Source organism: Coturnix japonica, unplaced genomic scaffold (genome assembly GCF_054131305.1).
Source record: "Coturnix japonica strain WE unplaced genomic scaffold, WE-NBRP24 Scf081, whole genome shotgun sequence".
In the NCBI taxonomy this organism is placed as follows: domain Eukaryota; kingdom Metazoa; phylum Chordata; class Aves; order Galliformes; family Phasianidae; genus Coturnix; species Coturnix japonica.
In genome coordinates this window covers 407,999-423,585 of record NW_028188984.1, presented here as the reverse complement: position 1 = coordinate 423,585, position 15,587 = coordinate 407,999, and the positions used below count along the sequence as shown (strand labels likewise).

General features: G+C 52.8%; 2 protein-coding genes across 5 annotated transcripts in view; both read left to right on the top strand.

The window, feature by feature from the left end:
* Positions 1–15,587, top strand: part of HACL2 (2-hydroxyacyl-CoA lyase 2) — a 72,713-nt gene that overhangs the window by 27,592 nt on the left and 29,534 nt on the right. For 3 of the 4 annotated variants that reach the window (XM_085534374.1, XM_085534376.1, XM_085534377.1), the window contains exons 5-8: positions 2,013–2,151; positions 4,676–4,787; positions 8,664–8,763; positions 11,811–11,908. In XM_085534374.1, coding sequence (XP_085390500.1) covers positions 2,013–2,151; positions 4,676–4,787; positions 8,664–8,763; positions 11,811–11,908 — 449 coding nt within the window. The remainder of the gene's footprint in view (positions 1–2,012; positions 2,152–4,675; positions 4,788–8,663; positions 8,764–11,810; positions 11,909–15,587) is intronic. The other variant, XM_085534378.1, reaches the window with a different exon arrangement.
* LOC146751528 (uncharacterized) lies at positions 4,806–8,646 on the top strand. The gene has a single exon (XM_085534373.1). It carries the CDS (start codon positions 4,813–4,815, stop codon positions 8,644–8,646), a length of 3,834 nt encoding a protein of 1,277 aa, XP_085390499.1. The 5' UTR covers positions 4,806–4,812.

The following is a 15,587-nucleotide window of genomic DNA, read 5'->3' as shown; positions in this document are numbered from 1 at the left end:
ATATTTATGGGGTTTAAGGTCTGTAGGGTCAGCTATGGGATTTATGGCCCCATATCCCCGTATTTATGGGGTTTAAGGTCTGTAGGGTCAGCTATGGGATTTATGGCCCCATATCCCCATTTATATGGGGATTAGGGGGTTGTTATCACTCATACAGGCGGATGTTCCTATATTAGTGGGGCAGCCACCTCATTGTAGGAGGTTTATAGGGTCAACAATGGGATTTACGACCCCATATCCCCATATTTATAGGGTTTAAGGTCTGTAGGGTCAACAATGGGATTTACAACCCCATATCCCCATATTTATGGGGTTTATTGGGTTGTTTTCACTCCTGTTAGGTCACGTTCCTATATCAGTGGGGCGGCTGCCACGTTACAGAAGGTTTGTAGGGTCAGCTATGGGATTTACGGCCCCATATCCCCGTATTTATGGGGTTTAAGGTCTGTAGGGTCAACTATGGGATTTACGACCCCATATCCCCATATTTATGGGGTTTAAGGTCTGTAGGGTCAACTATGGGATTTACAGCCCCATATCCCGTATTTATGGGGTTTATTGGGTTGTTTTCACTCATATAGGGGGATGTTCCTATATCAATTTGGTGGCTGCCACGATACAGAAGGTTTGTAGGATCAGCTATGGGATTTACGGCCCCATATCCTGTATTTATGGGGTTTAAGGTCTGTAGGGTCAACAATGGGATTTACGGCCCCATATCCCCATATTTATGGGGTTTAAGGTCTGTAGGGTCAGCTATGGGATTTATGGCCCCATATCCCATATTTATGGGGTTTAAGGTCTGTAGGGTCAAACAAAGGGATTTACGACCCCATATCCCCATATTTATAGGGTTTAAGGTCTGTAGGGTCAACAGTGGGATTTACGGCCCCATATCCCTGTATTTATGGGGTTGTTTTCACTCCTATTGGGGGACGTTCCTATATCAGTGGGGCGGCCGCCACATTGTAGAAGGTCTATAGGGTCAAGAATGGGATTTACGACCCCATATCCCTTATTTATGGGGTTTAAGGTCTGTAGGGTCAACAATGGGATTTACGGCCCCATATCCCCATATTTATGGGGTTTAAGGTCTGTAGGGTCAGCTATGGGATTTACGGCCCCGTATCCCATATTTATGGGGTTTAAGGTCTGTAGGGTCAACAATGGGATTTACGACCCCATATCCCTTATTTATGGGGTTTAAGGTCTGTAGGGTCAACTATGGGATTTACGGCCCCATATCCCCGTATTTATGGGGTTTAAGGTCTGTAGGGTCAGCTATGGGATTTACGACCCCATATCCCCATATTTATGGGGTTTAAGGTCTGTAGGGTCAAACAAAGGGATTTACGACCCCATATCCCCGTATTTATGGGGTTTAAGGTCTGTAGGGTCAAACAAAGGGATTTACGGCCCCATATCCCTGTATTTATGGGGTTTAAGGTCTGTAGGGTCAAACAAAGGGATTTATGACCCCATATCCCCGTATTTATGGGGTTTAAGGTCTGTAGGGTCAACAATGGGATTTACGACCCCATATCCCCATATTTATGGGGTTTAAGGTCTGTAGGGTCAACAAAGGGATTTATGGCCCCATATCCCATATTTATGGGGTTTAAGGTCTGTAGAGTGAACCAAAGGGATTTACGACCCCATATCCCATATTTATGGGGTTTATGGTCTGTAGGGTCAGCTATGGGATTTACGGCCCCATATCCCATATTTATGGGGTTGTTTTCACTCCTATTAGGGGACGTTCCTATATCAGTGGGGCAGCCGCCACGTTGCAGAAGGTCTGTAGGGTCAACAATGGGATTTATGGCCCCATATCCCCGTATTTATAGGGTTTAAGGTCTGTAGGGTCAACAACAGGATTTACGACCCCATATCCCTGTATTTATGGGGTTTAAGGTCTGTAGAGTGAACCAAAGGGATTTACGACCCCATATCCCCATTTCTATGGGGTTTAGGGGGTCGTTTTCACTCACCTATGGGGTATGTCCCTATAGGGCCGAGGAGCTCTGCAGGACATCGACCAGCTGTCCCTATTTAGGACCCTATGTAAGACGTGCGTCTCGGTTCGCGCCGTGCGTCACATCGTCCCCACTCTGCGTCGAGCCATCGCCACCGCGCAGTCGGGGACCCCAGGTATAAAGGGGGGACCCCAAATCCACCCCATATGGGGATATAGGGTCACCCCGATCCCCTATAGGAGCCATTATGGGGCGATACTTTGGGTTGTATTAGTGTTAACCCCATAACGCTCATTGTTTGGGGTCCCCTCACCCCATATCCCACCCAATGGATTAGGACCCCCCTATACAACATATGGACACCCCATAGCCACCCCATATGGGGATATAGGGTCACCCCGATCCCCTATAGGAGCCATTATGGGGCGATACTTTGGGTTGTATTAGTGTTAACCCCATAACGCTCATTGTTTGGGGTCCCCTCACCCCATATCCCACCCAATGGTTTAGGACCAATATCCCACCATATGATTTGGGACCCCCTATACAACATATGGACACCCCATAGCCACCCCATATGAGGGTTTAGGGTCACCCCAATCTCCTATAGGAGCCATTATGGGGCGATACTTTGGGTTATATTGGTGTCAACCCCATAACGCTCATTGTTTGGGGTCCCCTCACCCCATATCCCACCCAATGGTTTAGGATCCATACCCCACCATATGGACCCCCCATATAAAACATATGGGCACCCCATAGCCACCCCATATGAGGATATAGGGTCACCCCAATCTCCTATAGGAGCCATTATGGGTCAATACTTTGGGTTATATTGGTGTCAACCCCATAACGCTCATTGTTTGAGGTCCCCTCACCCCATATCCCACCCAATGGTTTAGGACCCCCCTATACAACATATGGACACCCCATAGCCACCCCATATGGGGATATAGGGTCACCTCAGTCCCCTATAGGTCCCATTATGGGGCGCTGCTTTGGGTGCTGTTGGTGTCAACCCCGTAACGCTCATTGTTTGGGGTCCCCTCACCCCATATCCACCCAATGGTTTAGGACCCATACCCCACCATATGATTTGGGACCCCTCATATAAAACATATGGACACCCCATAGCCACCCCATATGGGGATATAGGGTCACCTCAGTCCCCTATAGGTCCCATTATGGGGCGATGCTTTGGTTGCTGTAGGTGTCGACCCCATAACGCTCATTGTTTGGGGTCCCCTCACCCCATATCCCATCCAATGGTTTAGGACCCCCCTATACAACATATGGACACCCCATAGCCACCCCATATGAGGATATAGGGTCACCCCAATCCCCTATAGGAGCCATTATGGGGCGATACTTTGGGTTCTATTGGTGTCAACCCCATAACGCTCATTGTTTGCGGTCCCCTCACCCCATATCCCACCCAATGGTTTAGGACCCATATCCCACCATATGATATGGGACCCCCCTATACAACATATGGACACCCCATAGCCACCCCATATGGGGATATAGGGTCACCCCAATCCCCTATAGGAGCCATTATGGGGCGATACTTTGGGTTCTATTGGTGTCAACCCCATAGCGCTCATTGTTTTGGGGTCCCCTCACCCCATATCCCATCCAATGGTTTAGGACCCCCCTATACAACATATGGACACCCCATAGCCACCCCATATGAAGATTTAGGGTCACTCCAATCCCCTATAGGTCCCATTATGGGGCGATGCTTTGGCTGCTGTAGGTGTCGACCCCATAACGCTCATTGTTTGGGGTCCCCTCACCCCATATCCCACCCAATGGTTTAAGACCCATACCCCACCATATGATTTGGGACCCCCCCTATACAACATATGGACACCCCATAGCCACCCCATATGAGGATATAGGGTCACCCCAATCCCCTATAGGAGCCATTATGGGGCGATACTTTGGGTTGTATTAGTGTCAACCCCGTAACGCTCATTGTTTGGGGTCCCCTCACCCCATATCCCACCCAATGGTTTAGGACCCATACCCCACCATATGGACCCCCCATATAAAACATATGGACACCCCATAGCCACCCCATATGAGGATTTAGGGTCACCTCAATCCCCTATAGGTCCCATTATGGGGCGAAGCTTTGGGTGCTGTTGGTATCAACCCCATAACGCTCATTGTTTTGGGTCCCCTCACCCCATATCCCACCACCCCCCCTATATAACATATGGACACCCCAAATCCACCCCATATGAGGATATAGGGTCACCTCAATCCCCTATAAGTCCCATTATGGGGCGCTGCTTTGGGTGCTGTTGGTATCAACCCCATAACGCTCATTGTTTGGGGTCCCCTCACCCCATATCCCGCCATATGATTTGGGACCCCCCTATACAACATATGGGCACCCCATAGCCACCCCATATGAGGATATAGGGTCACCTCAATCCCCTATAGGTCCCATTATGGGGCGCTGCTTTGGGTGCTGTTGGTGTCAACCCCATAACGCTCATTGTTTTGGGTCCCTTCACCCCATATCCCACCACCCCCCCATATAACATATGGACACCCCAAATCCAGCTCATATGAGGATTTAGGGTCACCTCAGTCCCATATAGGTCCCATTATGGGGCGCTGCTTTGGGTGCTGTAGGTGTCGACCCCATAACCTTTCCTTTTTGGGGTCACCCCCATAATCCCCTATAGGTCCCGTCTTCGTGGAGCTCCCCATTGACGTCCTTTACCCCTTCCACGTGGTAGAAAAGGAGGTGGGAGCCCCTACAAGGACCCAAAGTCTACGGGGGAAGCTGGTCCATTGGTGAGCCCCCATCCCACCCCCACACATGGGTGATCTCATTGACCCCATAGGGCTGAGATCCCCCTTTAAACATCTCCATCCCCATCATCTCCATCATCACCTCCATCCCCATCATCATCTCCATCATCATCCCCATCATCTCCATCCCCGTCATCACCTCCATCCCCATCGTCATCTCCATCCCCATCATCATCTCCATCCCCATCATCATCTCCATCCCCATCATCTCCATCCCCATCATCTCCATCCCATCATCTCCATCCCCATCATCTCCATCCCCATCATCTCCATCCCATCATCTCCATCCCCATCGTCTCCATCCCCATCATCACCTCCATCCCCATCATCATCTCCATCCCCATCATCTCCATCCCCATCATCACCTCCATCCCCATCATCATCTCCATCCCCATCATCATCTCCATCCCCATCATCATCTCCATCCCCATCATCATCTCCATCCCCATCATCATCTCCATCCCCATCATCTCCATCCCCATCATCTCCATCCCATCATCTCCATCCCCATCATCTCCATCCCCATCATCTCCATCCCATCATCTCCATCCCCATCGTCTCCATCCCCATCATCACCTCCATCCCCATCATCATCTCCATCCCCATCATCTCCATCCCCATCATCACCTCCATCCCCATCATCATCTCCATCCCCATCATCATCTCCATCCCCATCATCATCTCCATCCCCATCATCATCTCCATCCCCATCATCATCTCCATCATCATCTCCATCCCCATCATCTCCATCCCCATCATCTCCATCCCCATCATCATCTCCATCCCCATCATCATCTCCATCCCCATCATCTCCGTCCCCATCATCATCTCCATCCCCATCATCACCTCCATCCCCATCATCTCCATCCCCATCATCTTCATCCCCATCATCATCTCCATCCCCATCATCATCCCCATCATCATCTCCATCCCCATCATCATCTCCATCATCATCTCCATCCCCATCATCATCTCCATCCCCATCATCTCCATCCCCATCATCACCTCCATCCCCATCATCTCCATCCCCATCATCTCCATCCCCATCATCATCTCCATCATCTCCATCCCCATCATCATCTCCATCCCCATCATCACCTCCATCCCCATCATCACCTCCATCCCCATCATCTCCATCCCCATCATCTCCATCTCCATCATCTCCATCCCCATCATCATCTCCATCCCCATCATCACCTCCATCCCCTTCATCTCCATCCCCATCATCGCCTCCATCTCCATCATCACCTCCATCCCCATCATCATCTCCATCCCCATCATCACCTCCATCCTCATCATCATCTCTATCCCCATCATCACCCCCATCCCCATCACCTCCATCCCCATCATCTCCATCCTCATCATCATCTCCATCCCCATCATCATTTCCATCCCATCATCATCTCCATCCCCATCATCTCCATCCCCATCATCATCCCCATCATCACCTCCATCCCCATCATCTCCATCCCCATCATCTCCATCCCCATCATCTCCATCCCCATCATCTCCATCCCCATCATCACCTCCATCCCCATCATCACCTCCATCCCCATCATCATCTCCATCCCCATCATCTCCATCCCCATCATCTCCATCCCCATCATCATCTCCATCCCCATCATCACCTCCATCTCCATCATCATCTCCATCCCCATCATCATCTCCATCCCCATCATCATCATCTCCATCCCCATCACCTCCATCTCCATCATCACCTCCATCCCCATCATCATCTCCATCCCCATCATCACCTCCATCCTCATCATCATCTCTATCCCCATCATCACCCCCATCCCCATCACCTCCATCCCCATCATCTCCATCCTCATCATCATCTCCATCCCCATCATCATTTCCATCCCATCATCATCTCCATCCCCATCATCTCCATCCCCATCATCATCCCCATCATCACCTCCATCCCCATCATCTCCATCCCCATCATCTCCATCCCCATCATCTCCATCCCCATCATCACCTCCATCCCCATCATCACCTCCATCCCCATCATCATCTCCATCCCCATCATCTCCATCCCCATCATCTCCATCCCCATCATCATCTCCATCCCCATCATCACCTCCATCTCCATCATCATCTCCATCCCCATCATCATCTCCATCCCCATCATCATCATCTCCATCCCCATCACCTCCATCCCCATCATCACCTCCATCCCCATCATCATCTCCATCCCCATCATCATCTCCATCCCCATCATCATCATCTCCATCCCCATCATCATCTCCATCCCCATCATCACCTCCATCCCCATCATCTCCATCCCCATCATCTCCATCCCAATCATCATCTCCATCCCCATCATCTCCATCCCCATCATCATCTCCATCCCCATCATCATCTCCATCCCCATCATCATCTCCATCCCCATCATCATCTCCATCCCCATCATCATCTCCATCCCCATCATCATCTCCATCCCCATCATCATCTCCATCCCCATCATCTCCATCCCCATCATCTCCATCCCCATCATCATCTCCATCCCCATCATCTCCATCCCCATCATCATCTCCATCCCCATCATCATCTCCATCCCCATCATCATCTCCATCCCCATCATCATCTCCATCCCCATCATCTCCATCCCCATCATCTCCATCCCCATCATCATCTCCATCCCCATCATCTCCTTCCCATCATCTCCATCCCCATCATCTCCATCCCCATCATCATCTCCATCCCCATCATCATCCCCATCCCCATCATCATCCCCATCCCCATCATCATCTCCATCCCCATCATCTCCATCCCCATCATCACCTCCATCCCCATCATCATCTCCATCCCCATCATCATCTCCATCCCCATCATCATCTCCATCCCCATCATCATCTCCATCCCCATCATCATCTCCATCCCCATCATCATCTCCATCCCCATCATCTCCATCCCCATCATCATCTCCATCCCCATCATCATCTCCATCCCCATCATCATCTCCATCCCCATCATCATCTCCATCCCCATCATCTCCATCCCCATCATCACCTCCATCCCCATCATCATCTCCATCCCCATCATCATCTCCATCCCCATCATCACCTCCATCCCCATCACCTCCATCCCCATCATCATCTCCATCCCCATCATCACCTCCATCCCCATCATCTCCATCCCCATCATCATCTCCATCCCCATCATCTCCATCCCCATCATCATCTCCATCCCCATCATCTCCATCCACATCATCACCTCCATTCCCATCATCTCCATCCCCATCATCATCTCCATCCCCATCATCTCCATCCCCATCATCATCTCCATCCCCATCATCATCTCCATCCCCATCATCACCTCCATCCCCATCATCTCCATCCCCATCATCATCTCCATCCCCATCATCTCCATCCCCATCATCATCTCCATCCCCATCATCTCCATCCACATCATCACCTCCATCCCCATAATCTCCATCCCCATCATCTCCATCCCCATCATCTCCATCCCCATCATCACCTCCATCCCCATCATCTCCATCCACATCATCATCCCCATCATCATCTCTATCCCCATCATCACCTCCATCCCCATCATCATCTCCATCCCCATCATCATCTCCATCCCCATCATCATCTCCATCCCCATCATCTCCATCCCCATCATCATCTCCATCCCCATCATCATCTCCATCCCCATCATCTCCATCCCCATCATCACCTCCATCCCCATCATCTCCATCCCCATCATCATCTCCATCCCCATCATCATCTCCATCCCCATCATCTCCATCATCTCCATCCCCATCATCTCCATCCCCATCATCTCCATCCCCATCATCTCCATCCCCATCATCTCCATCCCCATCCCCCTTTAACCCCCCCTTTATCTCAGGTACCTCCAGAATTACCTCCGGAACCTCTTTGCTGGCGCGTGGGAGCTCCGGGATCTCACCCCATTACCCATCAAGTTCCCATTGGCCACCGAGGATGAGGTTGGGTTTGGCCCTTATAAATGGATCTATGGGGTTTTTGGGGGTTGATTTGGTTGGGTTTGGGGGCTGGATGGGGTTAATAATGGGGGGGGGGTGGGGTAGGGAAGGTGATGGAGCCACTTTTGGGGGGTGATTGAGTCACTTTTAGGCGTCAGTTGAGCCACATTTTGGGGTCAATTGAGCCACGTTTAGGGGATGATTGAGCCACATTTTGGGGTCAGATGAGCCACTTTTAGGGGATGATTGAGCCACATTTTGGGGTCAGATGAGCCACTTTTAGGGGATGATTGAGCCACATTTGGGGGGATGATTGAGCCACTTTTTTTTTTTTTTTTTTTTTTTTTTGGTTGATTGAGCCACTTTTAGGGGATGATTGAGCCAAATTTTGGGTTTGATTGAGCCACTTTAAAGGGGATGAACAAACTACTTTAGGGGGTGACTGAGTCACATTTTGGGGTCAATTGAGCCACGTTTAGGGGATGATTGAGCCACTTTTAGGGGGTGATTGAGCCACACTGGGGTCAATTGAGCTACTATTAGGGGATGATTGAGTCACTTTTAAGGGATGATTGAGCCACATTTTGAGGATGATTGAGCCACATTTTAGGGGATGGTTGAGCTGCTGTTAGGGGATGAACGAGTCACATTTTGGGGTCAATTCAGCCACATTTAGGGGATGATTGAGCCACATTTTGAGGATGATTGTGCCAATTTTGGGGGATGATTGAGCCACATTTTTTAGGATGATTGAGCCACTATTATGGGTCGATTGAGCCACTATTAGGGGATGATTGAGCCACATTTTGGGGTCAATTGAGCCACTTTTAGGGGTTGATTGAGCCACACTTTGGGGTCAGTTGAGCTACTATTAGGGGATGATTGAGTCACTTTTAAGGGATGATTGAGCCGCATTTTGAGGATGATTGAGCCACATTTTAGGGGATGGTTGAGCTGCTGTTAGGGGATGATCGAGTCACATTTTGGGGTCAATTCAGCCACATTTAGGGGATGATTGAGCCATATTTTGGGGTTGATTGAGCTACTATTAGGGGATGATTGAGCCACATTTTGAGGATGATTGTGCCAGTTTTGGGGGATGATTGAGCCACATTTTTAGGATGATTGAGCCACTATTAGGGGATGATTGAGCCACTATTATGGGTCGATTGAGCCACTATTAGGGGATGATTGAGCAACATTTTGGGGATGATTGAGCCAATTTTAGGGGCTCATAGAGCCACATTTAGGAGATGATTGAGCCACATTTTGAGGATGATTGAGCTTAATTTGGGGCTATTCAACCTGATATGGGGCCAATTAATCCCGTTTTGGGGCCAATTCAGCCTGTTTTAGGGCTAATTCATCCCGTTTGGGGGCCAATTCAGCCCGTTTTAGGGCTAATTCAGCCTGTTTTGGGGCCAATTCAGCCTGTTTTGGGTCCAATTCAGCCTGTTTTGAGTCCAATTCAGCCCGTTTTGGGGCTAATTCAGCCTGTTTTGGGGCCAATTCAGCCCGTTTTGGGGCCAATTCAGCCTATTTTGGGGCCAATTCAGCCTGATTTGGGGCCAAATCAGCATGTTTTGGTGCTAATTCAGCCTGATTTGGGGCTAATTCAGCCCGATTTGGGGCTAATTCATCCCTTTTGGGAGCCAATTCAGCCTGTCTTGGGGCCAAATCAGCCTGTTTTGGGTCTAATTCACCCTGTTTTGGGGCCAAATCAGCCTGTTTTGGGGCTAATTCAGCCTATTTCGGGCCTAATTCAGCCTGTTTTGGGTCTAATTCAGCCTGTTTTGGGGCCAAATCAGCCTATTTTGGGGCCAATTCAGCCTGTTTTGGGGCCAATTAAGCCTGTTTTGGGGCCAAATCAGCCTGATTTGGGGCTAATTCAGCCCCGTTTTGGGGCCAATTCAGCCTGTTTCGGGGCCAATTCAGCCTGATTTGGGGCCAATTCAGCCTGTTTTGGGGCCAATTCAGCCTATTTCGGGCCTAATTCAGCCCGATTTGGGGCCAATTCAGCCTGATTTGGGGCTAATTCAGCCTATTTCGGGCCTAATTCAGCCTGTTTTGGTGCTAATTCAGCCTGTTTTGGGGCCAATTCAGCCTGATTTGGGGCCAATTAAGCCTGTTTTGGGGCCAATTCAGCCCAATTTGGGTCTAATTCAGCCTATTTTGGGTCTAATTCAGCCCGTTTTGGGGCTATTTCAGCCTGTTTTGGGGCTAATTCATCCTGTTTTGGGGCCAATTCAGCCTCTTTTGGGGCTAATTCAGCCTCTTTTGGGGCCAAATCAGCCTCTTTTGGGGCCAATTCAGCCCGTTTTGGGTCTAATTCAGCCCATTTTGGGGCCAAATCAGCCTGATTTGGGGCTAATTCAGCCTGTATTGGGGCCAATTCAGCCTGTTTTGGGTCTAATTCAGCCTATTTTGGGGCTAATTCAGCCTGTTTTGGGGCCAATTCAGCCTGATTTGGGGCCAATTCAGCCTATTTTGGGGTCAATTCAGCCTGTTTTGGGGCCAATTCAGCCTGTTTCGGGGCCAAATCAGCCTGTTTTGGTGCTAATTCAGCCTGATTTGGGGCTAATTCAGCCTGTTTTCGGGCCAATTCAGCCTGTTTCGGGGCCAATTCAGCCTGTTTTGGGGCTAATTCAGCCTGTATTGGGGCCAATTCAGCCTGTTTTGGGTCTAATTCAGCCTATTTTGGGGCTAATTCAGCCTGTTTTGGGGCCAATTCAGCCTGATTTGGGGCCAATTCAGCCTATTTTGGGGTCAATTCAGCCTGTTTTGGGGCCAATTCAGCCTGTTTCGGGGCCAAATCAGCCTGTTTTGGTGCTAATTCAGCCTGATTTGGGGCTAATTCAGCCTGTTTTCGGGCCAATTCAGCCTGTTTCGGGGCCAATTCAGCCTGTTTTGGGGCCAATTCAGCCTGTTTTGGGGCCAATTCAGCCCAATTTGGGGCTAATTCAGCCTGTTTTGGGGCCAATTCAGCCTGATTTGGGGCCAATTCTGCCCATTTTGGGTTGGTCTGACCCATTTTTGGGGGGGGGTCTCAGATTCAATCCTGTGCTGAGCTGCTGAGCCGGGCCAAGAAGCCTTTGGTGCTGGTGGGCAGCCAGGCCATGTTACCACCAACACCAGCCGAGGAGCTCAGGTGAGTTATGGGGTGAATGGGGCTGGGGGGGTTGGTTATGGGGCTGGGGGGGTTGGTTATGGGATGGAGGGGCTGGTTATGGGATGGATGGGGGCTGGTTATGGGCTGGAGGGGCTGGTTATGGGATGGAGGGGCTGGTTATGGGATGGAGGGGCTGGTTATGGGATGGAGGGGCTGGTTATGGGATGGAGGGGCTGGTTATAGGGTGGAGGGGCTGGTTATGGGATGGAGGGGTTGGTTATGGGGTGGAGGGGCTGGTTATGGGATGGAGGGGCTGGTTATGGGATGGAGGGGCTGGTTATGGGATGGAGGGGTTGGTTATGGGATGGATGGGGGCTGGTTATGGGATGGAGGGGCTGGTTATGGGGTGGAGGGGCTGGTTATGGGATGGAGGGGCTGGTTATGGGGTGGAGGGGCTGGTTATGGGGTGGAGGGGCTGGTTATGGGGTGGAGGGGCTGGTTATGGGGCTGGAGGGGTTGGTTATGGGATGGAGGGGCTGGTTATGGGGTGGAGGGGCTGGTTATGGGGTGGAGGGGCTGGTTATGGGATGGAGGGGCTGGTTATGGGGTGGAGGGGCTGGTTATGGGATGGAGGGGCTGGTTATGGGGTGGAGGGGCTGGTTATGGGATGGAGGGGCTGGTTATGGGGTGGAGGGGCTGGTTATGGGGTGGAGGGGCTGGTTATGGGGTGGAGGGGCTGGTTATGGGGCTGGAGGGGCTGGTTATGGGGTGGAGGGGCTGGTTATGGGGTGGAGGAGCTGGTTATGGGATGGAGGGGCTGGTTATGGGATGGAGGGGCTGGTTATAGGGTGGAGGGGCTGGTTATGGGATGGAGGGGTTGGTTATGGGGTGGAGGGGCTGGTTATGGGATGGAGGGGCTGGTTATGGGATGGAGGGGCTGGTTATGGGATGGAGGGGTTGGTTATGGGATGGATGGGGGCTGGTTATGGGATGGAGGGGCTGGTTATGGGGTGGAGGGGCTGGTTATGGGATGGAGGGGCTGGTTATGGGGTGGAGGGGCTGGTTATGGGGTGGAGGGGCTGGTTATGGGGTGGAGGGGCTGGTTATGGGGCTGGAGGGGTTGGTTATGGGATGGAGGGGCTGGTTATGGGGTGGAGGGGCTGGTTATGGGGTGGAGGGGCTGGTTATGGGATGGAGGGGCTGGTTATGGGGTGGAGGGGCTGGTTATGGGATGGAGGGGCTGGTTATGGGGTGGAGGGGCTGGTTATGGGATGGAGGGGCTGGTTATGGGGTGGAGGGGCTGGTTATGGGGTGGAGGGGCTGGTTATGGGGTGGAGGGGCTGGTTATGGGGCTGGAGGGGCTGGTTATGGGGTGGAGGGGCTGGTTATGGGGTGGAGGAGCTGGTTATGGGATGGAGGGGCTGGTTATGGGATGGAGGGGCTGGTTATGGGGCTGGTTATGGGGCTGGTTATGGGGTGGAGGGGCTGGTTATGGGGCTGGTTATGGGATGGAGGGGCTGGTTATGGGATGGAGGGGCTGGTTATGGGGTGGAGGGGCTGGTTATGGGGTGGAGGGGCTGGTTATGGGGCTGGAGGGGCTGGTTATGGGATGGAGGGGCTGGTTATGGGGCTGGAGGGGCTGGTTATGGGATGGAGGGGCTGGTTATGGGGTGGAGGGGCTGGTTATGGGATGGAGGGGCTGGTTATGGGATGGAGGGGCTGGTTATGGGGCTGGGGGGGTGGGTTATGGGATGGAGGGGCTGGTTATGGGGTGGAGGGGCTGGTTATGGGCTGGAGGGGCTGGTTATGGGGTGGAGGGGCTGGTTATGGGATGGAGGGGCTGTTTATGGGGTGAAGGGGCTGGTTATGGGGCTGGGGGGGTTGGTTATGGGATGGAGGGGCTGGTTATGGGGTGGAGGGGCTGGTTATGGGATGGAGGGGCTGGTTATGGGATGGAGGGGCTGGTTATGGGGTGGAGGGGCTGGTTATGGGATGGAGGGGCTGGTTATGGGATGGAGGGGCTGGTTATGGGATGGAGGGGCTGGTTATGGGGTGGAGGGGCTGGTTATGGGATGGAGGGGCTGGTTATGGGGTGGAGGGGCTGGTTATGGGATGGAGGGGCTGGTTATGGGATGGAGGGGCTGGTTATGGGGCTGGGGGGGTTGGTTATGGGATGGAGGGGCTGGTTATGGGGTGGAGGGGCTGGTTATGGGGTGGAGGGGCTGGTTATGGGGTGGAGGGGCTGGTTATGGGGCTGGTTATGGGGCTGGTTATGGGATGGAGGGGCTGGTTATGGGGCTGGTTATGGGGTGGAGGGGCTGGTTATGGGGCTGGAGGGGCTGGTTATGGGATGGAGGGGCTGGTTATGGGATGGAGGGGCTGGTTATGGGGCTGAGGGGGCTGGTTATGGGATGGAGGGGCTGGTTATGGGGTGGAGGGGCTGGTTATGGGGTGGAGGGGCTGGTTATGGGATGGAGGGGCTGGTTATGGGGTGGAGGGGCTGGTTATGGGGTGGAGGGGCTGGTTATGGGATGGAGGGGCTGGTTATGGGGTGGAGGGGCTGGTTATGGGGTGGAGGGGCTGGTTATGGGATGGAGGGGCTGGTTATGGGATGGAGGGGCTGGTTATGGGGTGGAGGGGCTGGTTATGGGGTGGAGGGGCTGGTTATGGGATGGAGGGGCTGGTTATGGGGCTGGTTATGGGGCTGGTTATGGGGTGGAGGGGCTGGTTATGGGGTGGAGGGGCTGGTTATGGGGTGGAGGGGATGGTTATGGGATGGAGGGGCTGGTTATGGGATGGAGGGGCTGGTTATGGGATGGAGGGGCTGGTAATGGGATGGAGGGGCTGGTTATGGGGTGGAGGGGCTGGTTATGGGGTGGAGGGGCTGGTTATGGGGTGGGGGGGCTGGTTATGGGGTGGAGGGGCTGGTTATGGGGTGGAGGGGCTGGTTATGGGATGGAGGGGCTGGTTATGGGGTGGAGGGGCTGGTTATGGGGCTGGTTATGGGATGGAGGGGCTGGTTATGGGGTGGAGGGGCTGGTTATGGGGTGGAGGGGCTGGTTATGGGATGGAGGGGCTGGTTATGGGGTGGAGGGGCTGGTTATGGGATGGAGGGGCTGGTTATGGGGTGGAGGGGCTGGTTATGGGATGGAGGGGCTGGTTATGGGGTGGAGGGGCTGGTTATGGGGGGAATGGGCTGGTTATGGGGTGGAGGAGCTGGTTATGGGATGGAGGGTCTGGTTATGGGGTGGAGGGGCTGGTTATGGGATGGAGGGGCTGGTTATGGGATGGAGGGGCTGGTTATGGGGTGGAGGGGCTGGTTATGGGGTGAATGGGCTGGTTATGGGTTGGAGGGGCTGGTTATGGGATGGAGGGGCTGGTTATGGGATGGAGGGGCTGGTTATGGGATGGAGGGGCTGGTTATGGGGTGGAGGGGCTGGTTATGGGGTGAATGGGCTGGTTATGGGATGGAGGGGCTGGTTATGGGATGGAGGGGCTGGTTATGGGGTGGAGGGGCTGGTTATGGGGCTGGTTATGGGATGGAGGGGCTGGTTATGGGATGGAGGGGCTGGTTATGGGGCTGGGGGGTTGGTTATGGGATGGAGGGGCTGGTTATGGGGCTGGTTATGGGGTGGAGGGGCTGGTTATGGGATGGAGGGGCTGGTTATGGGATGGAGGGGCTGGTTATGGGGCTGTAGGGGCTGGTTATGGGATGGAG